At 40.8% G+C, this 24845-nt stretch overlaps 1 protein-coding gene across 7 annotated transcripts in view; it reads left to right on the top strand.

Annotated features, from left to right (window-relative positions):
- The first annotated feature begins 5346 nt into the window (after positions 1-5346).
- Positions 5347-24845, top strand: part of tjp1a (tight junction protein 1a) — an 80286-nt gene continuing 60787 nt past the window's right edge. For all 7 annotated transcript variants that reach the window (XM_079998152.1, XM_079998151.1, XM_079998147.1 and 4 more), the window contains exon 1: positions 5347-5708. In XM_079998152.1, the coding sequence (XP_079854278.1) occupies positions 5685-5708 (24 nt within the window). In that variant the 5' untranslated portion in view covers positions 5347-5684. The remainder of the gene's footprint in view (positions 5709-24845) is intronic.

Below are 24845 nucleotides of genomic sequence, written 5' to 3'. Positions count from 1 at the left end.
GTCTGTACTTTTGCTCTTGTGGACTCTCATGGACTTGACGTTGTCTGATAGTGGCCCACATTGTCCTCCAAACTGTTCTCGCTCTGCCGGGGGGGGGGCTGATCTGAGTACTTTCTTCTCTGGAGTAACAGGATGTCTCTTCTTCTCCTCCAGAGCTTGGTATTGATAAACGGCCCAACTCCTATTTCATTGCTACGGTATAAACCTTTTTCAAAAAAAGTTCTGTCATTTCTGCCTGTCACAATAACATGAAGACCACCGCTCACAGAAATCAGTTCAGTTTCACTCTTGCACGAGTCCTCAGAAGGTTCTCATTAGGTATGGAAACAAAGAGCCAGCAAAGCAGGAATGTTCTGGGTCAACAAAGTCCGTGGGAGGATCCCACACACCTAACGCATACTCTAGATTCAGGACGGATGGAAAAACTAAAACAGGGAAACCAACTTTACCCTCATGAAAAATACATGTCATGTCCAATCGGGATAATCTCCCAATGTCGGAGGGCAAAGCTACGCTTTACACGCCGAGCTCCAAACATATCACCATCACGTCACCGCAGCGTGCATGTTTCTATTTGTCAACAATACAGGTTAGCAGCTGTAATTTCTGGAAACAAAATGTTTCTACCAATAAATTTGAAGAGTGATGATACAATATGAACCAAAGTGGTTCAACCGGATAAGTGCACATACCATATAGGCAAAACACCTGTAGCAACCCAGGTTCAATTCCAGCCTGCAGTCATCTTCTGCGTGTCACTCCCTCTCTCTACCCCCCCATTTCCTGTCTCTCTCTACAATAAAAAAATGAACTAAAGCAAATCAAACAGGCACAATCAGAGCGTGTATGTGTATGGACTGTTACTATGTGCTTTTTCACTGTCCGTTAGTCTTTGGGCTGCAGGGATAGCTGTGGTTATTGGACCCCTTTGATGTGTTCACCTATGGGTTCCGCATGTGACCACTCTTCCATGAGCACGCACCTGAGCTCTACCTCTACTGTTTGCTGCCCCACAAGATGTGGGGCAGCAAACACAAGGTGTGTGTGTGTGTGTGTGTGTGTGTGTCATGTGTGTTTGTGCATATGTGCATTTTAGCCGTGGGTTTGTTTTTGTTGAGAGAAGCTGGACAAATTTAGCTGCGTTGGTAGTGGTTCGTCACTAATTCCGCTCTCTTCTCTGCTGAGGTATTAGAGATGTCGTTACAGTGCTAGGGGAGGTTGAGCAGCGAACATCCGAACAAGGTTTCCCTTTTTCAGGTCTACGTGGTGATGATTAAGCTGTGACTTGGGCTTTTTTTTCTGTTTGGTGCGCTGTTGGTGTCAGCCGACACCTTGGAGATCATGCTGAACATCCTGATATCCTCACTGGTGGATCCCGATCGAAGTTTGAGGAGCTTCAGGAGAAGTGAGCGCCTTGCATCCATACTAGTATGTGACCTTTCAGATTTTAATTTCAGGTGGCCACTCGGTTGCATTTGCTCCTTGTTGTGTCTTTCACTGCGTTGGTGGTGTTATTAAAAAAGGTAATTTGGCTCAGTGGAGATGTCATTTTAGAATTCACCAGCCTTTTAAAGAATTGTTTGTGTTAAAAAGGGGGATTTTGTAATCCAGGTCGGGCTGCTGACTTCCTGCACTGTAGGTCTAAGAGACGTGCATCTGGCTTGATCCTCTTCACAGGGTGACCTGGCTTTCTGGGGGTCACCCTGTGTTCGCAGCCTACCAACTAGCCCGCCAGTGCTGACTAAACCTATTCTGGCTCTGTAGGATTATGTCTGAGGGGAATTAACCCCCATAAGACCACCTAGAGGTCTGCCAAGGCCTCCAGTTCCCAGCTGTACAAAGGGACAACAGAGAAGGCAATTATCACTGGGCTCGTTTGAGGGAATGCGACTGCTCTGCGGGGTGCATCTGTGCGTTCACTTTTAACTAATCAACGGGCTTACAAGAACATTTGGACCACGGACGTATTTCTCGCTGGCTGCTATGTTACATCACGCGACTTCATTGTTTAATGTGCTCCTACTATGGCCCACCTTTTCTGCCGAATACTAATACTTTACGAGGGTAAAACGCTGAACAAGCTTAAAAATGTTTAAAGTGATGATTTGTTGAACGTAAAAAAACCTTTGTGTTCTCATTCATGTTTCTAAATATAAATATAATATAATATATACATATAATTCAAAACTGTTTTTTAGTCCGTAGAGAGTAGAACCACTGAGACAAGTAGTAGATAGGTGACCGGTGGAGACTTTAGGTTGAAAATTCTTGAAAATAAATGACATAAATATCCAACAATGTCTCTGGCAACTCTTTATCTGTTTCGTTAATATGGAACTGCATGTGCCCGAAAGAATTTGTATTCACGTCACACTGAAGTAGAATAGCCTCAATGCAAATTGCAAAATGACCAACTGAACCAACAATGGCATTGTCTTTTGCTGCTATGGATTTCTTGAAACACTTACCATTGATGGTGGCTTTGACCAAAAACCTGAAAAAGTGAGCACTACTGCTACCGCTCCAGATGTTTTCCCCCAGACATTTCATGTCCTGTCCCAATTCTCAAGGTGAGGAGCAGCTTAAACCAGCTGCTGAAGCAGCTTCAGGCAGTGGACGGATCAGGGTATCCAACCAGGAAATGGTTTTGAAATTTGTTTTTCAGTGGCTTCTTTGCACTCTGGACCATAAAAAAGGACTTTCATGGGTCATCCCGCTTATTTACTGTAAGTTAAGTACACTGTCACAAATCTAAGTTTGTTAGTATGTTGTGTTGAAAGATGTGATTGGCTGAGGGACAGACGTGAGTCTCGGCTTGAAGTGTTTTAATTTGCCCAGTTTATGAACAGTCGGCATTGCATTTTAAGGGATACTGTGAAAAGTTATTTTTGGCTATCTTACCCATTTTTAGATGAGGAGGTCAATACCAATTTCGTCCCTGTATTTCCAGTACCGAGACAGTGATGGGCCGCATGCTAAGTGTATTAGCTCAATGCAAGGCTGCAGGGGGAAGCGACTAGCCTAGCTCCTACAAATACAATTAACTATTTAAGGCATCTTAAAGCTTTTTTTAATGACAAGTAGAAATTAAATCATAAAAATAACCTACGACTATTAGTTGTGAAGCGCCACTTCAAGTACCTTGGAGGTTGCCAGGTACAAACTGCAACTCCTTGCGTCAGAACATTGCATTCAACAGAACTTAGCTGACTGAAACAATGCACGTCGACACATCCTTTAGACGGGGTCTGGGGGGTCAAAGGAAGTTGAATGAATGGCATTGGCGGTTTCCTGCGGTTTAACAATTGCAACCCCAACCACTTCACTCATTTTCATTTAGTTGGGAAATTGCTTACTGAGTATCGCAATATGTAGAAATTCCATGCATGTGGAAAAAAAGAGAGTAACTTCGGTTGTTTCAATATTTGGTTGTGGACATTTTTCTCTGGCTCATACTGTACATTATACGTCCAAAAATCGAACTTCAGAGAAGTTCCTGCCTGTCCTGTTGGTAGTCAACTAACTTTGCTTGATTTCTGAATGTCACACTCAATCTTTTCTTTCTTTTTAATTAGAAGAGCTCTAGAATTTACTGTTCAGGAAGTGTTTTCATCAGGTTTTCATGCAGATCGTCATCTTTATTTGCATTTTACAAATATGACAAACATGCAGTTTTTGTGTACACTGTGAATACATATACAGTACTTAGTGTTTCAAGTAATGACAAAAATCATGACAAAGTAAAAAGGCTGCTTTTTAGTCATAAAAAAGGATAATATTACATTGATGGGGAAACGTCTTCCATTTTTTTAATAAGTCAAAGTCATATGTTTGAATGTAACTGAAATTTTAGAGGCATTCCTTTTTTTGATAAAAGTTTATTTTATTTTTTCAGCAACAACACAAAGCCTTTCCGCACTGAATAAGTATATAATGAATAAGGAAGATAATGAATCAGTGCTGGTGCTCAATTAATAGTGACTAGTAAATCAGAAATAGATACCAGTAACAATCGGAATAGATAGTAGTCAGAGGCAAATATTTCATAAATCAAACACAGACCCCCATAGGATTCAAATTGTTACTACATTGCGATAGTTACTAGTAGCAATTGGAATAGCTACCAGTATCTAATAAATAAGTGCTAGTACCTAATACCTAACCTTGGTGATGTCCCGTCTCGACTACTGCAACGCCCTCTTAACAGGCTTGCCGGCCTGTGCGGTGAAGCCACTTCAGATGATACAGAATGCGGCGGCGCGACTGGTGTTCAACCAGCCAAAGAGGGCACATGTCACTCCGCTGCTCATCGAGCTCCACTGGCTACCTGTAGCCGCCCGCATCAAGTTCAAGTCTCTTATGCTGGCCTACAGAGTGATTGTTGGGAATGCTCCCGCCTACTTAAATGCTCTTGTAAGAGCACATGTTGCCCCCCGGATGCTGCGCTCGTCAAATGAGCGTCGCCTGGCTCTGCCGGCCGTACAACCACGGCAATCCAGGCTATTCTCATTTGTAGTTCCACGTTGGTGGAACGAGCTGCCAAAAATGACCAGAGCGGGGACCTCCCTCTCTGTCTTTAAGAAGCACCTGAAGACCCAGCTCTTCAGTGAGTACCTCCTGTCCTAATCTACAATTACTTAGCACCACCTTGCAGTATTTATTGTTACACGAATGTTGTTGTTACACTAATCTCTGTCGCAATGTAGCTTGAATGTTATTCTCCCTTGTAAGTCGCTTTGGATAAAAGCGTCTGCCAAATGACTAAATGTAAATGTAAATGTAATACATTTTAACTAGTAAAACTAAAATGTACAAGTAATTGTTGGAATATCCACTGGTAACTAAAATATAGTTTGCGCTATGGATTGAATGTTATAAGGGCTTGCCATGCACAGTGATAATGAACACTGAGCATCGTGTCCGCTCGACAGGCGACACAGCAGCATCCAGTCCACTTTACTTCTCAGGGGGCGGGGGGGGGGCCAGACCAGACCATCTCTCTCTTTCTAGCCACGAGGCGGGCGGAGGGAGGGTTACATTAAAAAAACAAACAAACAAAAAAAAAAAAAAAGACACACAAAAATAGAACTTTGAAATGTATTTGGTGTTTTTTTTTTTAGGGTTCGGTTTAAAGTGCACCGGCGCTGCCCCCCCGTTTCTTTTTTTTTTTTTTTTTTTTCCCCGAGCACCACCACCCCTACCGGGGAGGGAGGGAGTGGTACGCACCGGATTAGACGCGTCACTGGGAGACGCGGGGAGAGGAACTCCGAGCTGCCATTGCACGCGTTCACGCCGGCGCGTCGACGCGGTGCAGTCCGCGCTCCCCAAACGTTAAAGCTCCGGGAGTAATTGCACAGGCAAGGAAACCATTTTTGAAAAATGAAACCCCAAAACGGGGGGTGGGGGGGTTGTTTTGTCTTTTAAAAGTCACTTCGGCAAAGTGGCGATAAGACGATAAAAGGATCATGAACGTTGGACTCTCCGCTCCGCACGCCTCTTCCGTGTCATGCGTCCAGTCGCGCTGGGTCGAGTGGAACTAAAATAAAGGCAGAGCCCGGCGTGGCTGAAGCCGGCCGCCATCCAGAGGAGGGACTCTACGCACGACGATCACAGCCGACGTTGTGACTTCTTTGCGTTTGGACGTGCAGCGGTAGCAGCAGCGGCGGGAGGAGGAGGGGAGAAACATGTCTGCCAAAACTTCAAACAAGGTGGGTGATAAGCTGGAGGAACTTCGTTGTGGGGGGGGGGGGCAGTTTTTACTTTAAGTTTTCTTAGGTCCGTCAACCAGGTTACGGCGAGAGTTGGAGTTCCACCCGTATTGGCATATAGAATAGAACTTTTTGTCTTATTTTATGTGTGCGTCCAGGAGCCCAGGCGTATGCAACAGGGGGGTATTTGTATGTTGTTGCATCCGAGCCAGTTAGTTAATCTGCAAGTTGAGTTCCAGTTCCCAACCCACAATGCCGCTCTTCAATAATCAATATCATCAATATCATCAATACAAAAGAGCGTTTCCGCCCTCCCTTCCATAGGTCTATGTTTATATGCGCTCGGCGGCGTTGGTAGCTGCTATCAGAGTTGGAATCCCAACGAGACTAACCTGGTAAAGAAAGACAAATAAAAAATAATCGTAAAACAACTTCCGATAAATAAGTCCTTTGCATTATTAAATGGCACGTAAATGTCAAAACACCACCTTCTTATTTTTTAAATAGAATAAAACCATTTGGAATGGACTCATTCCAGGAGTTTAAATTGAGTTTAAAACGTTTTGCAAACACTCAAAGCGATTGGAGTGTGCCTTTTTTATTTAATTTTTTTTATGAATGATGATTGATGTGATTGAGGCAACAAATTGACCCAGAGGGAACTCCTTGTTGTACCTGTTGATTTCGGCGTCACAACCATGAATGAGACTCCTCTTATTATCTTATGCGTGGTCGTATCTGTTTTCATTTACTTTTTAGCGGCTTGTTTTAACTAGGTCAACCGTTCATATCGGAGCCACACATATTGCCCTGTATATTGTGATTTTTTTTAACTTTCTTTTTTTTTTTTCATTTTCCTGAAATTCTACGACGGCGGCCTCGTGTTTGCCAAGTCAGGAATGTTTGTCTGTGTCAGTCTAAAAAACTGTGATATTCTGGTCTGGTCGGTTCTTCCAGCTTGGGCGAAACCACCAGCTGCCGTGTTACAGCGGGTGGACGTATGCCTCTGTGCCCGAGACTCGATCCCCGCGCCTCGGCGTACCAAAAGTTCGGGGTTGTCCTGGAGGTGTGGGAGTGAATTCTGGTCACATATGCTTTTCGAGTTATTTTCTTTTCTTTTTGTCAAGTTGAATGAGCTTCTCTAGGACTGGAGGACAGGGTTACCATATATATTAAGGGCTATATTATGTTATTTGGATTTTCAAATGGAAATGATACTTACTGGTATTTTATATATTTCTTTCCTCCTTAAAATATTTCCATATTCACTCTAAGTAATTTGACTGCTGATATGAAATAAATGGATATATAAGATTAAAAACATAACATGATAAACTATCATCAGTACAGTAAATATTTATTGGTCATATTTAACGATTCATGAATTATAACAGAGCAACCTATATACAGTATAGCCCTAGACCTCATTTGACTTAGTGACTGTTATTCTGGGGGTTGCTGGATTGAAACATCCCAGGCTTCTCTTGCCACTAACCTGAGCTGCCTTGACTCCACTCGGTGCTGTGGTCATGCATGCGGCTTCATTACTGGTAATGTCAGGGAGAAAAAAATATGTGAATTTCACCCGTTCCCTGTGGTTCCTCAGCCATTGCCTATTTGATAACTCCCACCTAAGGAGTTGTGATACACATAGCAGCATTATGAGTCACATGCTAACTAAATCTTCAGGGAAGGATAAACGGTAAAAGAGGGCGTTTTGTGACGCTGGCTGGCTGTCAAATACATACGAGCAGCTGTGGTTGACCTTTGCTTTTTGGAGGTCAAAATACCATTGTAGCATAATTAGGTTTGTCCATTACTGATTAGTATGTGGTAAGAAATGTGATTTGAATTAATCAAATATAATCGTTAAACTTGTTATGCTTCTTGCTTGTATGACTAACCACCGCAGTATTTGTTTGGAGGTCCTAATTGCTACTTGGAGGAGGTAGTCTCGCTGTGGATAAACGGTGGACGGACATGGACAGCGATTTCCTGTCTTGGGCTTCTATTTCCTGAGCTCCAAGGAGCGGAACCGAGCAGCCTTGCTGCTTTCTAAAGCTGTTTGGAAAAAACACTTTAATCCACTGGATACTGCTTGCATTAAAATGAGGACATTCATTCTTCTACAGCACATTAAATGCTGTCCTCATTCTTCCTCTCCAACCAGCCTTTCATTTACCTCTCCTTACACTTGTGACTACATCAGAAAGAAGAAAACATGATTTAGAATGTCACTAACACCCCCCCCCCCCACACACACACACACACACACTCCCTTTTTGCTTTGTTTTGTCCTTAGGAGTTAAATAAGCAAAATCTGTGGATCTACATGTACACGGCTCCATATTGTCTGCCTCGTTAATTGTAGATGGAGAAGGTTCTATTAATTAGAGCTGTGCAGCAGTCTGTTTTGCTTTGATGATTACACATCTCCCATTAACGTGGCTGAAGGAGGGAAATGTAATTACTTCACTGAGTGCTAGCAAGAGGACATGGTTTTTTTTTGTTCTTGTGTCCTTGGCTCCCTGTCCATATCAATGTCAAGTCCAGGGTGCTGGTGACATGCAAGACCCAGAATGGAGCAGCAGAGGCTGATATCTCTGGCATAATTTATTGTGTTCCCTAAAGCAGGTGTCCTATCCCTTACAGTATGTTTTAAAATTTCTTTGTATTTGTTTTTGCTGACTTGCAGATGGAGGGGGTGTCCTTGTGTGTTAAAAGTCAAGACTTCTGAGTTATAACACACTACCGCTAAACTTTGGGGAGAACAGGGAAGACTGCCTTCGTACTGATTTTTTCTTAAGGGTGGCCCCCGCTCGTTTAGGTGGGGTTATCCTGTGTTTCTGTCGATTCCGCTGGAGATTCAGCACTTTTGTCCTCCCTCTCCAACTAGGCTATAGGTTCATGGCCTATGATTGCCAAAGCATCTGGGCCCTGTCTGACTATTTTTGTAGATCATTGTTTTTGGTAAAACACAAGCAGTCAAACCAAATCACTTTATACTTTCTAATACTTGTTTTTCCATACCTTATCCTTAGAGACATGAACCACAAGCGTTCTTTCTACTCTTATAACACTCAAAGAGAAATTTGAATGAGAATACCCTCAACAGATGGAGGCATAACTGATTAAATCTACTTTTTTGGATGGCCAACATAATAACTGCAAAGAACCTGCAGCAAATATGACGAAATGGAAATGTATGTCAGAATGATTTATACCTCTGCCCTGAATCCTTGCTTCCACCCATCACGCCAACTATCTGAAACTTGGGAAGCCTGTGCCATCCGGCATTTCCCCTCATCTGTAGCCCCTCCCCACAACTTTCTGATCTGCTTTACTTCCTGTGTACCACTGAGGAACTCATTAGGATGTCCCAAACCGACATACAATTCTATTCCTGTCCAGGGTTTGGAGTGAGAACGTGGCCTGGCCTGACTAGATTAAACACTGGGCATTATCAATGTGTTGTGTTGTATTTTGGGTTAAGAGATTGGAAGGATTGTTTCATTTGAGTTTATTTATTTTTCTTTTCCGGTGGGGGAGTGTGTAATTATTATACAATCATCATAAAATGAACATTGCTTTAAAAATTAATCTGGCTAGATGCCAGACCAAAGAAATGCAATTATTAATGATAGTATAAAAACATCTATTCTACGTTACCATGGATCAAACCCGATACTTACCAAATAATGCAAGATGGCTCAAAAAGACAACTCCCTTATTGTTTGTTGTGACTTAGTTTCATGGTTCTCCTCTCAGCAAATCAACAGCATCTTTCTAGTGTTTGTGATTATAATCAGAGTTAGTTTGTCCTTTCACTTCGAATAAGCGGTTCAAAAAGGTGTGTGTGTGTGTGTGTGTGTGTGTGTGTGTGTGTGTGTGTGTGTGTGTGTGTGTGTGTGTGTGTGTGTGTGTGTGTGTGTGTGTGTGTGTGTGTGTGTGTGTGTGTGTGTGTGTGTGTGCTTGGTGGTCAGGCTGTAATAGCATGTAATATATTTCACGGTATAACAGTGTGGGCCGCTGTTTAGATTGTCAAATACAAATCAGTTTCTCAGAAAATGTCTTTTTCACTTTTTCATCTTTCTTAAAATATTATATTCCCATTCCAAATGTGCCCTTGCCATTCTTCCCTAGTCTATGACAAAATGGCATCATGGAAAACCCATATGGGCCTACCTTCAAGTACAATAGATGGCATGGCCCTAAGTTGAGTAATTTCCTGTTGAAATTCACCTCCACCTCCAACACAATTCGCTGCTCAAATGGAGGAAGCCAACAATTGTTGCTGTGAGCTTTCTCAAAGAGCAGTTTGACTCTTTGAGACTTGGAAAGTGGACTTCAAATATTGTGTTGTTTGTTATTCCTTTGAGAAATGCCCTGTTTTAAGTGTGGTCAAAGCGCTGAAGTAAGGCGCCCGTTATGGTCTTCCAGTTCCATTGCTACTGGAGGAAGGATGACAGAGGATAGACATCTTTATGAAGGATGTTTGACCTGCTTATCCTCTCATCTCTGGGTGAAATTCCAGGGCTAGTGACGCCCAGTGGGAGACAGCTGGGTAGAGAAGAGGGAGACTGGAGAAGGAAAAACGGAAAACTATATATTTAGTTTATATAGTTTATATATAGTATATAGTTTTTTATTTTTTATTTTTTTTAGATTGAACCAAGCCTAGATGGGGCTTTACGATAGCACTGATGACAATTCTTCCTTAGTAAGCCTAGACCTGAGGTCAAACCATTACATACTGTGACTGGTTGATTTGACCCGAGAGATTTATATCACAGTACATGAGGTAAGTCAGATAGGTTCTAATCCAGTATTATCAAATCATCTTGTACAATATAGAAATTCAGTATTCTCTCTGTTGTATTGTCTAAATTTGAATCAGTTGCGATGTCATCTCGACTTATCTCATTGAAAGTGAAACCTATCACTTTATTACTCTGTCATTACCATATTAAACCATCACCACTGGTTTATGGCACTGATGAATGGATGTCATATACTGAATGGATTAATTTGTTAGCCCTAGTTTCTATTAACCGGCCCAGCTAACCCGGCAGAGCAGGCAAAACTGCCCATGCTTACCAGGCATGCGTGTGTGTGTGTGTGGGGAGCTTAGTGATGTGTCTTCGAGGGCTCAGATGGTTGAGAGAATGGGATCAGAACTGATTCATTACAAGGGTGTTTGGATGAAATGCCTTCATTGTCATAGGATAGGAGAAGGCGAAGATAACATTCTTAGACACTTGCATCAAGAATTGCAACACTTTCACCTGAGCTCTGCAGTGGAGGATGAGACATTGACACTACAGGCTGACATTCAGCTGAAGTCCAGGGCTCATGGATAGTTTTGGAACTTACTCAGCTACTGCATATATGTATGAAAGTATGTATATGTATGCGACAAATAAACATCTTGAATCTTGAATCTCAAACATGAGGAAATGTGCTCCCTCCTTGACTGCATTATTCGGCTCTACTTATATATGCGAGTCAGCCTTTTCCCACATGAAGATTATAAAGTCCAAATAGCGTTCCACCATGACTGATGATCATTTGGAAGCCTGCTTGAGGCTGGCTACCAGCAGCTACTGTCCGGACCATGCAACACTGGCCGACTCCATTCAGTGCAAGTCATCAAGAGTAAGGTAGTGACCATAAATGTATTTAATTGTATTGTGCCGTAAGAGTTCATGCAATGATGCAAGGTACGCCAAGATATATTGTGTATATATACAGTAAAGTATACATTATTTATAAAGATATAAATAAATATATTTAGCATTTTTTAATGAGGGTAGATCATTTTGACCTGGTCTTTTTAAAAGTAGTTCGCAAGCCGAAAAAGTGTGGGCACCCCTGGTCTCAGGTATGGGAACCCTGTTTCAGATTCCAGAGTTTTATTTATTTAAGATATAGGAACCCTGTGTCCGAGTCTGTATTTCTAGGTATGGGAACCCTGTGTCAGAGTCCAGGCATTTTTTTTTTCTTTTTTTGTTCTCTGCTTGTGGGGGGGGGTATGCTTCGGCTAGGGATTCTCCCTCACCATAGCTTGGTGTCAGGAGGATTGTGGTATGGGGATGGTGGCGTTTGAGCACCCACGCATTTCCTGGTTCTAGGTAATTGGGGCCCAGGATCAGAGTGGCCGCATACCTGTTACTCGTTGTAAAATGTAAAACTCCCATCCCCACACACAAAGGAGAGGAGCCCTTATCATGACAGGTGCCCATCTGACTTGTTGTATTAAGCCTCCTCTCAACAATAAACTGTTTTCTCTCAACCCCATCGTCTGTGTCTCTGTGCTGGAGGTCCCAGAAAAAGCCACTTTGGTGGTGTGTGGAAGGCAAAACTGCCACAATATTGTAGTTATACAATATTGTTTCATCACATTGGTAATGTAAAGTATATTCAGAACCAAACTCCACTTTTCAGTTAGACACTCTTAGCCACTGATTGAATCATGAATCTCCATAACCATGACCACACTGAACACATCTTTCAGGGGTGTTGTACCATGACAGAATCAAGACATTATCAGGCGACTCTAAAAGCTTAGCATCAACTGCTGGACACTGAATTATATCAATGCAGTTTAGTCATTCCCTAAAAGTAAGTAGATATGGTGACCCATATGACTATTGTGTGAACTTATGTGAAACAATGTTTTTCATGCTGTATCTATATTTTACTTACAAATGGCGTCTTAAATAAAATTATGTTAAATAAAGGATGTCTTCAGAAGCCAATCTCCCAATCTCTTTCTCTCTCTTTGTTTAGTTTTCGTAGCTACATTACTTAATTGCCAGAGCATCAGGGCTGTGTGCTGTTTACATTTGTTTCTCATGGGAACTGCCATCATCGCTTGTTAGGGGGAAGGGGGGGGGGTGTGTTCCCTGGCTCTTTTCAAATGTTAAGGATTAAAATGATACCTAGTGTTATCCGTATTTTAAGATAGCTTTCAACATTAACCTAAAAAGTAAATATGATCTAGATTTGGATTTTGAATGCTGGTATTTGACATTCTATTGTTGGATGTAATCAAAGACTTTAACCTTTTGGTTTTTGCCACTATCTATTTTTGATCATCTTAGAATCTTTCAGTATACTCTACAATGACCTGCAGTTAGCATAAAGAAACCAAACACTGTCTTCCTGTCACTGATAACACACACACACACACACACACACGCACATACACACTGTTCTTTTTATCCATATCCTGCTGTGGAGGTTATTTTTGTCTTCCATAGTTGCACAGTTCCTTGGAGATTGTCACCTATTTTTATTTTGTTTCATACTCTGGTGGACAACAAGCCACTTTAGGAACTTGAAGCTTGACTCTAAAATCTGGATGATATAACATTTTTGTGGTAAAACATTAACTTATATTTGATAAGCCCAACCAAGCCCACCAAGCCCAACTTAAACTATCACCATAACGAGAGGGTAAACGCCTGTCAGATTTGTTGATACTGCCTCAAAAAGTTTATTGAAAGACTGAAATTTAAAAGGGAACTCAAACTGGCAGCGTACAAAAAGATATCCTGCTGCATTTGACTCGTATAATAACATGACCATTATTCTCATCAATAAATGCAGAGGTCTCAGCAGTTTTCCTGGAAATTGTAATTAATCAATCATTTGTGTTTTGTGACCTAAGGGACCACCAACGTGCCAAAATTATTGTTGAAACTTTACCTGCACGTTGATTTATTTACCGAGCCTGGTCGCGATAGACATCCTTTATAGCTTTTGCCTTCACTATCAGTGTAATTTAGTTAATTACAGTACAATTCATAATCCTTTCATGCTTGTGCATCTTCCATTGGTAAGCAAGTGTAGTGTTCTGTGTGTCAAGACCAGTGCTGCATCCGGAATGGCATACTGTTTAATACGCCAAATTAGTGTTTAGTATGTCTGAAATTATCATATGATCAAATAGTATGCACAAGTACTGAGATGACAACCCACATCCAGTGACATATCATAGCATGCAAAGACCCCCACAATGCATTGTTGGGACAAGACAGCGTTAAAAGTTTATATGCAGTGTCATCATCAACCTGCAACATTCTGAAATGAAGTGGTGCGGATATATATATAAGTTTGTCCCAGTTTGTCCCTCTTTTTGCTCACACAACAGACGCTGGACATTAGTGTGACATGAAGTATCTAGTACGTAGTACGCTATTCCGGACGCAGGTCAGGCTTTGAAGAGGCCAGACCAAGAAGGCAGAGTCAAGTTTGAGCTTGGGTCCAGACAGGTACCAACAACGCTAGTCAAATTAAATACTATAATTCCAGTTCTATTAGTGTAGTATCATAGTAAGGGTGAAACTACAATACACCACGCTCTGCTTATTTAGACAGTTTTTTTGTTACCTCTTTTGAGATGGAGTCCTTCAGAATTTGAACTTGAGACTAGACTCAACAGGAGTCCATATTAGAGTACTACACCCCTGGAATGTATGACTCCCCCACCCCTCTTTTCTCTCTCACACACACACACACACACACACACACACACACACACACATACACACACACACTCTTTCGTCCATGGGGGAGGGAGGGTAGTTTTGTGGACAGTTAAGTGCTGGGAAAATGGCCGCCTCCACAGTAACTCATTAATTCACTATAGCTGCTGGTCTACAACATTCCTATTGTGGCAAAGTTCTCAGAAGCCTTGGGAATGCTGTTGAGTGGGCTTGGTCCCCCATTTTCGTGCCATCATGTGACTCTCCCTGACCAGGAAAGCTCAGAACGGCGTCATTTGAAAGATCGACTGTGTACATGCCCAGGGTTCACTAAATGGCAGTGATTGTGTGGGTGACGATTCAATATAAACCTTTTATAGACTTTCAGCGGTTTTATTGTCTTGAATCATCAATCAATGATGTCTAGAAATCGTCATATCATGATGCAGATGTTTGACGTTTATTAACCTGTAGTTTAATGTCATGAGCCTTACTTGAATGTGATTTTTGAATTCATAGTAGATATCGCATCAATATTGTTTCAATCTTGTTAATCTCTGTCCTCGTTCTGTTCCATAACAACCTACCTGTCTACCACATAAACAGTTTTTTAGTTTTTTTCTGTTTTCCAGGTTTTGGTTTGCAATGTGACTTGCCAAACTCTCTCGGGGCCATATTTGTTCCTGATGGTTGTGGGTGATGGTGGTTACCCTATGTGCAGCACTGGAGCCAGGCAAACTTCAACAGCCCTCAGAACTACCCGCCCCCCCACGCTGCTGAATGTGCCCTTTGTTTTATACATGTGTGTGGACGTACCACACACTCATCTGCCCCTGTGGTTAGCAGTGTTCTGTTGCTCTCAACTCCAGCTCTAATGTAACATGGAAGCCTTTGGTTTGGACTTGTGTTTGGCCCTACTGTGTGTTTACCGTCAGGGATACACCCGCCAGGAACACTATTGACACTTGCCGACTGCACGGGTACAGAGCATGACAGGACCTAATTTTATGACTGACTGCCTGACTGGGTATCAGGCAGGATCTCACTATGTAATAAAATTTCGATACTAGGCGAAGAAGATGTAATGTAGATTCAATCCGATATTGATTAAATGGCTGACAATATATGATTCTATATCGATGTATTGACAGTTTATACTAATGAGAATTTCAAGATTTGTATAATGCAGAAATTAGATATTATATTTGTAAATATTATGATATAAATGAATTTATAATTTTTGTGGCATTTGATTTGCGTGGATTGGTGGAGATGTTGTATAACTTCCAACCAAAAGTTATATTACAATAATCCTATAGATTCAGAAATTAATTGTATCAGTATCACTTTTTTAACCCAGACCTATTTCTTAACTATGTGTTCTCTGTGTGCTCGCTGGCTGCCCATATGAGGTAGAATCTAGGGAATTTTAGGAAGAGGTTGCTATTATTATTATTATGACTATTATTATTATTATTATTATTATTATAATTATATTTCCATTCTTGGTAAATGGACTGTTTAAATGGGATGCTTATTCTAGGGATTTTCCACTATCATCCAGTTCGGGCTGTTTGTCTTACTCTGTGACACCTCGGCAAACCCCCTTGATTGGCAGACTTCCTGAGGCGCTGTTGGTATTTTCTATTCGGTGTGGGTTGCATCTGTGCGTTGGCTCAATGCGAGTGTGTTCTGTTCTGTCTCATGGAGCAATGTCAATGAGTAATTTGAATGAAGCTCTCGGAGTGTGTGGTGTCAACATCATGAGAGAAAGCGCTCGCATCTGTACGGGAGGAGGGAGACAGAGTGAGAGAGAATTTGGGTTTGTCCTCCTTATCAGCACATTCCTCCACAGAGTGCTGGAGCAGGGGCGGGGAGAGGGTGGAGGGGTTGTCGACAGCGTTGATAGTTGCTCGTGCAGTGATTGGGTGAACCTAGATGTTCCCCTGTTGGGCTCTGTTTATCGTCCTTGTGACCTAGCTGCACTGCACAGTCGCACCTAAGGGGTGTGTGTGTATATTGGGTTAATATGTGTTTGTGTGTGCTCATATCTGAAACTCAGGAGTGTATAAACTAGGAGCAGTGTTGACATTTTACATTTGCTGTCACAGGAAGGAAGGTGTCTTTGTTCTTTTAAAAGTTTAAAAGTTCCTGTGTGTAGAAGTCAATATGTAGGCAAAGGTTCCTGTGTCGGGAATGTCCCAACCCTGTGTTTGGCGGACACCAAACATCCTAGATATTGTCCTAAAGCTTTAAATCCAAGCTGACCGAGAGACTGACAGGGACAAGACGTGACTGCGGTAATGCTAACTATTCTTGAAAACTGCCTGTTATGCTGTTTTCACACCAAAATTAGCCTGTTTACCCGGGGTTTTTAAACCTGTTAAAAATAGGTGGATGACACCTTTCCCATTTCTAGGAGAATTGCCGTTTATTTTCTGGTGCATCACATACAATGTCACAAACACATGGGAAAAGGGGTGCGTCCTGGTTCCAGTGTGATTGGGAACAAAACAATAGAGGAGACAGCAACTTAAACAAACAACGATGTAAAACTTGGAAAATAAAGTATTTTGAGCCACTCAAAAGAATCAGATTGTTCATGAACGACCCAACATGACAGCAGAATATTATTGGGTGTTACCGGATATTTGGGCCAGTGGGAAAGGGGTATTATAGTACCTCTTGACTTTTGATTCAGACTTTTGATTCTGTAGTAGATGTGACAACAAGGTCTGCTACTTCTAGTAACTGTCTTGATATTTGTAACCTGTAAACCAATTCACTTTAGGTGCGCCGATATGATTCTATGCCACTGTACACCCAATACACCAACTCTCCCAACCCTGCCATATTATATTGAAGCTTCATTGATATTTCAATACAAAATGAGAATATGTGGCTTTAGAAGTGGAATGGGGGGCCGCGGTTGGGGTGGAGGTTAGTATGGTTGAGTTGCAATGACTTTGCCTCGGAGCTCTTGTTCATGAGAGTCTACACCAGCATAGCCTAGCTTGTTGGAGCCTAGTGTAGCTGTGTGTCTGGGTCAGTGGAGCCCCACACAGCCCCGCAGCATAGCTTGTACTGTACTGTGCTCAATATGGGCTCCAGAAAAAACAAATCTCCCAATCTTCGATGGAGCACCTGTTGCTAAAGGCCCAGATGAACCTCTGACTCAAGACTACACATGTATGCAATATAGGAATATGGTCTGAGGGGCCGTCTTTGAGCCAGAGGGCTGTCATGTCGAGAGTGCCAAACAAACAGTCCTGCAACTTACAGTTTCTTATGATAAAAGTGCTGGGATAGAACAATCAATACTCCGATGCAATTCTATTGTTTCAATTTCAGAATTGGTTTGAAAATGTGTTATATGGATGCGTTGTCTGGAAGTTGTTTGGTTGTTTGCAATACTTTTTTTTCTGCTGTATACAGTCTATTGCGATATGATAAAATACAGGAATTTTCACTAGGTGACTTGAAAAGCTCTAAGATAATTCTTTCTTTAAAAAGAATTAGCGATTCTAGAATGGTGGTGGTGATTCTGTAGGGGAGTAGTATCTGCATAGTAAATAAAAATAATAATAAAAAAAGTTGAAAAATGACTTTTTACTCTGGAGACTTAATTTTGAGTGCAAACCATTATTTTTTGATCTTTGATGCTATACAGTTGGATTCAACGCACCAAACACAAAAGCAGGCAAGCGCTATTCTTCATTATTTATTAATTTTTACTAAATTTTTATTTAGTTTTCATCCACAACATTACAATATGTTCATATTCAATTACTTTATTTTTCTTTTATTCCTTTATAATTATTAAGCAAGAAACACACACAGAAAGGCATCAATATCTACTCCTATATATAAATAAACAAATCCGTCAAAGAAAAAAAAATTATAATAGTAATTGTCCACTGTCCAAAGTATAAAAGCAGAGGTGAAAATACAGACATGCAACATTTACTCTGATAAGAGATGGTATGTAATGTGTGTATGGAGTGAGTGTAAAAGTAAGAGTTAGTCAGGAGGACTGAGTGCCATTGGGTTATAAACCTCTGCTCATCAAACCTCACCTGAGATTTGCTTCAGTAGCCCAAAAGATTTTTTTTAGTCCAGTCTGCAATTAGTTTATAGGGGCATCTAAATAAGGTAGGATTTGTAGGGGCTCTGGGCACATATTTATTTTCAATATTAAACCAGCGTTTGTATGTGTCATTCTGAATCCACACTATCAAAGGATTCATTTGAGCAGCCCATAAATAATATTTTAAGTTTGAGAGTTCAAGGCCTCCACCTGGCTTAGATAGCTGTAGAGTTTTAAGTCTAATTCTAGGGCGCTTTTTCTCTGTATGAATTTCGAAATTATTTTACCAAATTATCAAAAGTTGATCTTTGGAATTTCTATAAATAGCATCTGAAATTAATGATGTAGTCTGGGAAGAACATTCATTCTAATACTTTCAATGCCACCCAGAATAGAAAGAGGGAGCATAGACCATTGTTCCAAATCACTACTAATGCACAGAATTATTTAACTATAATTGGCATCAAATTTAGTAGAGATGGGGGGATATATATGCCCAGGTATCCACTCTGAAGTTTTACCCTTTGTGGGATCCCGCCATTGAGATCATTGGCCTCTGTTTTATCCACATTTACCTTGTATCCTGAGTAATACTGTCAAATACAATAACACATCATCCACAAAAAGTGCTAATTTATGCTGTTCTTTATTTATTGCAATTTCAATTTCATTATCATCTCTAATAGGGGGGGGCAGCGGTTCAATACTAATAGCAAACAGCATGGGTGAGAGCAGCCTTGTCTGCATCCACGTTCCAATGTGAATCTCCCTGATCTATAACCATTGACTTTGACAGCAGCCTGCAGAGATGAGTGTTTGTATCCAATTTATAATGTTAGGGCCAAATTTGAACCATTTTAATGTTTGGAATAAATATTGCTGTGATACCCGATCAAATGCCTTTTGGGCATCTTGGGATATAATCATTGATTCTGATTTCTCATCTTTTTGATGGGATATTATGTTTAGTAGACATTGTAAATTATCTCCATAGTATCTTCCACTGATAACCTCGGTCTGGTCGGGATGAATAATTTGAGTGATTATCTGATTAATCATCGATTAATCGATCATCTAGCCATGATTGCTGTTAGTATACTCAGATCCCCGTTCAGCAGTGATATTGGTCTATAGGACTGACATTCAGAGTCTTTAACCTCTTAATGTATTACCACAATAGTTTCCTCTACCCAAGATGGTGCCATATTCTTCGATTCTAATGCATTATGGTATGCTTTAAATAACAGGGGAGACAACAAGTCTAAAGGTTTTGTAAAATTCATTAATATATCCATCTGGCCCTGGGCTCTTATTGTTTTTGAGTGATCACCTGTGTGATCTCCCATTCCATAATTGGCCCATCTAGCTCCTTAGCCATTGATTCCGTAAAATTTGGCTAATTTTAGGTGATATAGAAACTACGAGTTCTGGATCATCGAAACAAGTGTCCGTATTCTTCTATAAAGATTTGTAAAACTCTACAAAGGATTCTGCTGTTTTATCTGGTTTTGTAACAAATGTGCTTTTGATTTTATTCTCTGTACTTTATTAGAAGATTGTTGTTTCTCAATATAAACCCCAATAATCTTCTTGCCCTTTGCCATATTCGTAATGTCTTTATTAGGGAATCTTAAGCTTCCTTTAATCTTATCTGATAGTAGACTATTAAGTTCTAGCTCATTCTCACTCTCAAAGTCTCATTATTCATGAGACTGATCGATGTAGTTTGTGTATATTTATGTTCTAACTCTTTTGATTTATCTTCCAATTCTCACTGTTTATTATCCTTCTTTCATTTTCTAGCACAATTAAATGAAATAATTTGGCCTCTGATGTATACTTTAGCACTGTCCCACAGTATAAGGGGTGATGTTTCAGATGAGGTATTAGTATCTAGATATTTCTTGAGCTTGTCTGTGATGAAGGAGGTCTATTCTTCATCATTAAGGAGGGACGCATTGAGTCTCCATTGTTTGGATGTTGGTCTTTGGCCTATATCCCACTCCTGGGTGTTCCATTAGTGAATCAAGAAGGGTGGTGTCTAAAAGGGAGGTTCCGGAATGCAAAGTACTCCAGGTTAAAACAGAGCATTAAACTAAAGAAGCTTCCTTATCACATTAGAGATTCAACATGATAGACAAAATAGGTCATTTAACGTTTGTTCCACAATTAAAACCTCTTTTTGTAACAAGCAAGTAGTAAACATCTTTTAAACAAAATTATAAAAATACAAGAGCAGCTATACACTGGCCCCGTGAGTAGTCGACAAAAATACAACTTCAAATAAATATAATTTGTTATAAAACAAAGAACTTGTTATAAATAACAATATTAACTTGAAATAAATAACAAATATTAACACAGAACCATTTTGTTTCAAAAACCTTAAAAAAAAATAAATTTTTCTTAGCAACAGTGCCAAAGTAAAACCAAGTGTTGGTCATCATGGCTAAATAAATAAAGATGAAATCAAACATTTTTTAATTGTTGTTCCTTTCTTAACAGAATACCTAGTAAATTCTGGCAAATCTTCTAGCAATTTCTTTCTCACAAGTTAACTGTTGCATAATTTTGTAAAATGTAATTGACTTTTCAAGCATCTGTATTCATTGCTCACTCAAGCTTAGATGTTTCTTGGCCAAGAATGCCAGTCTATACACCATTGCAGGCCTGACACAAGAACATTGGCAAGTGAGGATGTTACCATTTACACTGAAAAGCCTCTCTGGGGGGGAGCTTGTAGCAGGAATGCATAGATACTTGTGAGCAAGCTCGGCGAGTTGTGGAAAATTTACTTTGTGTGTTTTCCACCATGTATATGGATCTTCCTCTTTGTCTATGGAAGGTGTTAGCAGGTAGTTGTTTAACTCAGCTTCCACAGCACCCTTATGGGTCAGAGAGGAATCACCCTTTGCTGCAGCTCTGCTCTGTTTAAAGAAACTTCCCGGGGACTTCTTTGCCTGGGACGTGTCAGCAATATTTGGCTCCACTTCAGTGCTGCAGCTTGATGTCTCCTGGCATTTTGTCATCTCTGTCACGCTTGCCTTGACTTAGGGCTTTTTGTCTGCACTGATGAAGTCCACCTTGAACGGGGGTCCAAACAAGAGGCCATATCTAGCAGTTTCCTGACTAGCTTCATCTTTTTATTTCTAGTTGATTTAGTCCAACATATCGTTCTTCAACTTCTTGGTCAGGTCTGTGTCTTCCTCTTGCATTAGCAGCATTACAGTCCTTAAGAGTTGAAGAACTGGCACACAGGAGTCAGTAACGTAGTCTTCCCCTGAAAGTGCATCTGTGAAGTCCAGCAGTGGGCCCAGTGACTTGCACATTCCAGGACATCTTTATCTGGCCAGGTTGGAATTAGATGCTGCACCTTCTTTTCCTCAGACAGGACCTAAGTTAAAGCCTTCTGCTGCTCTGGCATCCTGCTGATCATGACCTGTCTGGGACCCCATCTTGTTTGGCATTCTGACACGAGGGAATGTGATGGTAGGTTGAGTTCCTTCTGGGCTTTTTCAAGAGCACCTCTGGCATTCCAGCTGTGAGAGAAGTTACTCACCAGCTTCTTGATGCAGCATGATGGATGTGTCCTTCCTTTTATATTACATTTTCTAATGCCGACAGGTTTTTGGTGATCACTGAGCAAAGCCCTAGATCAGAGGAAAATAATGGCGCACTCCCGTGAGCGACGAGCGGGTGGTGTGAACTGGTTACAATGCCATCAGACTGCTGCCATCGGCTCGCAGACGCCGGCGAGATATCAAGCAGGTTTAAGATCTGGTCCTGTTGGGCTCGACTCGGTAGTGACGCAGTGAGCTATAGCCAGCCAGTGAGAGCAGACACGGAGTGGGGAGAGTTGGGCAGGAGTTGAGGCGGGAGTGCTGCGGAGCAGCAGCCAGACACACACAACATACCTATTTTGCTTTTCTACGCTAGGTTTTTAATATATTTCTTATTTAAATTCTGCCTGGTGAAAGATCTTGTAATGTGTGGCCCCCTGTCGCCAATCAGTCATGTAGTGTGAAACCACAATGACATCAAGATTTCCGATCACAAGACAGAAAGTTGTGTAGTGTGAACAGTGATCTGATGACTTTGAAAGTCGTAAAGTGCGCCCATGACATAAGGGAAAAAACAAAACAAAGTACACATTAAATGTTATACATATTTTTATGTTTTGAACAAAAGTGCTCATAATACAATGTTTTTGTGATTAAACTACATGTTATTTTAAGATGAAATGTATAGTTTTTTCATGCTTTCTTAACATGTTCTAAACATATATGAAAACCCGTTCAAGTTCAAGTTCAAGAGATTATTTGTCACATACATATACATACGGTCATACATATATGCAGTGAAATGTCATGACATCCGGTGATTACGCACAATAAGCTCTATAAGCTCCAAAAATACTAAAAAATATCAAAATGTGCGTAATCCACACAAGGTGCTCGCGCAGGCAGCCGCAAGGGGAGGCGCCACAATCGCGATTCTGGGTTCTATAATTATATAATAGAATTAATTGACTGTGTTATATGATGTTATGTAGTAATAGGAGTATTAAAACTACAATAACCTGGGTTAACACCTGAGCAGGCTTTTAATATACACTTTGCCTTTGTTCTGGAGTGACGACACCTTGTCACAAATTGAATAATAAAAAGTAAATATTATTTTAATTAAAAAATAAAAAATAAATAAATAAAAAAAGATTATAAAAAAAATAATTAGGTCACTGATTACTCTTGTTGAGTCCGCCCACTTCCTAAGTCCCCTGTACCTTGCACTGGGTGACAGGATATATTTTCCTTCCACTTAGTGTCACTCCGGAATCATGTTTCAACCAAGTGACTAACGCGTTGGCTAACTTATCAACAAACACCACCGGAAGCTGTCACGAGCCTGAGCTATGGTAGCCCATAAGTGATAAAAAAAATATAAAACACCCAGGGCAACGACTGGCGCAACGACTCGGCAAAAAGGTGCGTGTGAGAACTAGGCCGCACTAACACTAAACTTTGTTGTCAAGTAGGGGGCCACAAAATATCATCCCGCGGGCCGCGAGTTTGGGACCCCTGCTCTAGGAACATACCAGGTCTATACAGTAGGGCTGGGCGATATAGTATTATAATATCATTCTCAAAGAATATAACTTGTCTCATGAGTTTTACATTAGGGGTGTGCCCTCCAGTTTGAAATTAATTCAACAACATTTAACAATTAATTGCTTATAAAACGAACAGTTATGAAACGGATTAAACAAAAAAAACCCTGTTGTATTTCAGGAGAGGTTGTGAAGTAAAACAGCTTTGTAATTATAGCATGGGCATAACTTACTAAATGCAAGATGCAGTCTGGCCGAAGTACTGCGGTCTGGTCCACTTGTTCAGGGCGGAAGCCTTCACCATGTCTGCCGCATTTCTGCTGTTTTTCAGACTTGATGTCTCTCGTCTAGGCCCCAAGCAGCCCCCGCTTCTCTCATCCCCATTCGATGTTCTAACTTGCATGATCCTCTGGGGAAAAATGCCGTGTGCGAACAGTGACTTTTCAGTTGGAAGTCCTCATTAATAAAGTTGACGGTCAGAGTTATTCAGGGCTCCGTGGACCATAAGTCTGTTGCTGTAGCTGCTGTAGCCGTGGCTGCATAATATTACACTTGTGACAGCTCTGTTTCAACTTGTGCCTCGTATTTCTTGTACAGCTCTGGGATGGCAACTTGAGAAAAATAGGTGTGTGGTGGCATTACATACCGCTTGTTGGTAACTGTAATTGGTAGCATGTCTTGCAAAGTGAAAGTTATCGCATCACTGATTTCTGTTGGAACCTTTCTCATATGGTGTTATACTGGCAAAGGCATCTGTAATAGTTTTTTGCTATGGATGGCATTCAGATCTGGCTTTGCACTTGTCATACAACGCTTTGTGGTGCCGATTTAAATTATCAAACAAATTGCAAGGCACTGTCAAGGACCTGTTTTTGGTCAACATCATCCTTTTTGTAGCCAAAATAATTCCATACAACTGACATTGCTTTTCTTTTTGCAACCAAATTGTCCTTTTCTGTGTTTTTCTTCTGTTCCTTGCTCATTAAATCTGAATAAATTATGTTCTATCAAACAGGATTCTCTTTTAGATTAGTCATGGAAAATAAGAACTGGTCGAGTTTTCCTTTTGTATCAAGCAAAAAAGTTATAGCATGACATTTTTGAGTTAATTTGCCTTACTTTACATGACATATCCTGCAATGCATGACTATTGCGTGTGTGCACGATGCTGAAACAATTTATTGTGCAGCCCTAATTTGGTGTGTGAATTTTTTTTTATTTTTTGTAATGAAAGTCAGATGGTATATACTGAAAAGTAAAGAAAACTGACACGGTGCACTCACAATGAAGCAGAACACTTAAAAAGAAATTCAGAACAAGAAGCAAAGAAAAGGACAGTTATCAGTTTACTAGAGTTTTTTCAACATCATTTCAGTCTCTGGGAGAAAGCTGTGGTGACTGACTTGTCAGTTCATCCATCCGTCCAGTGCTGCATCAGCCTCAATGCAGGCAGC

This window comes from Zeus faber (genome assembly GCF_960531495.2).
Source record: "Zeus faber genome assembly, chromosome: 3".
In the NCBI taxonomy this organism is placed as follows: domain Eukaryota; kingdom Metazoa; phylum Chordata; class Actinopteri; order Zeiformes; family Zeidae; genus Zeus; species Zeus faber.
Note: the sequence above shows the minus strand (reverse complement) of the source record. Positions and strands in the feature narration are given on the sequence as shown.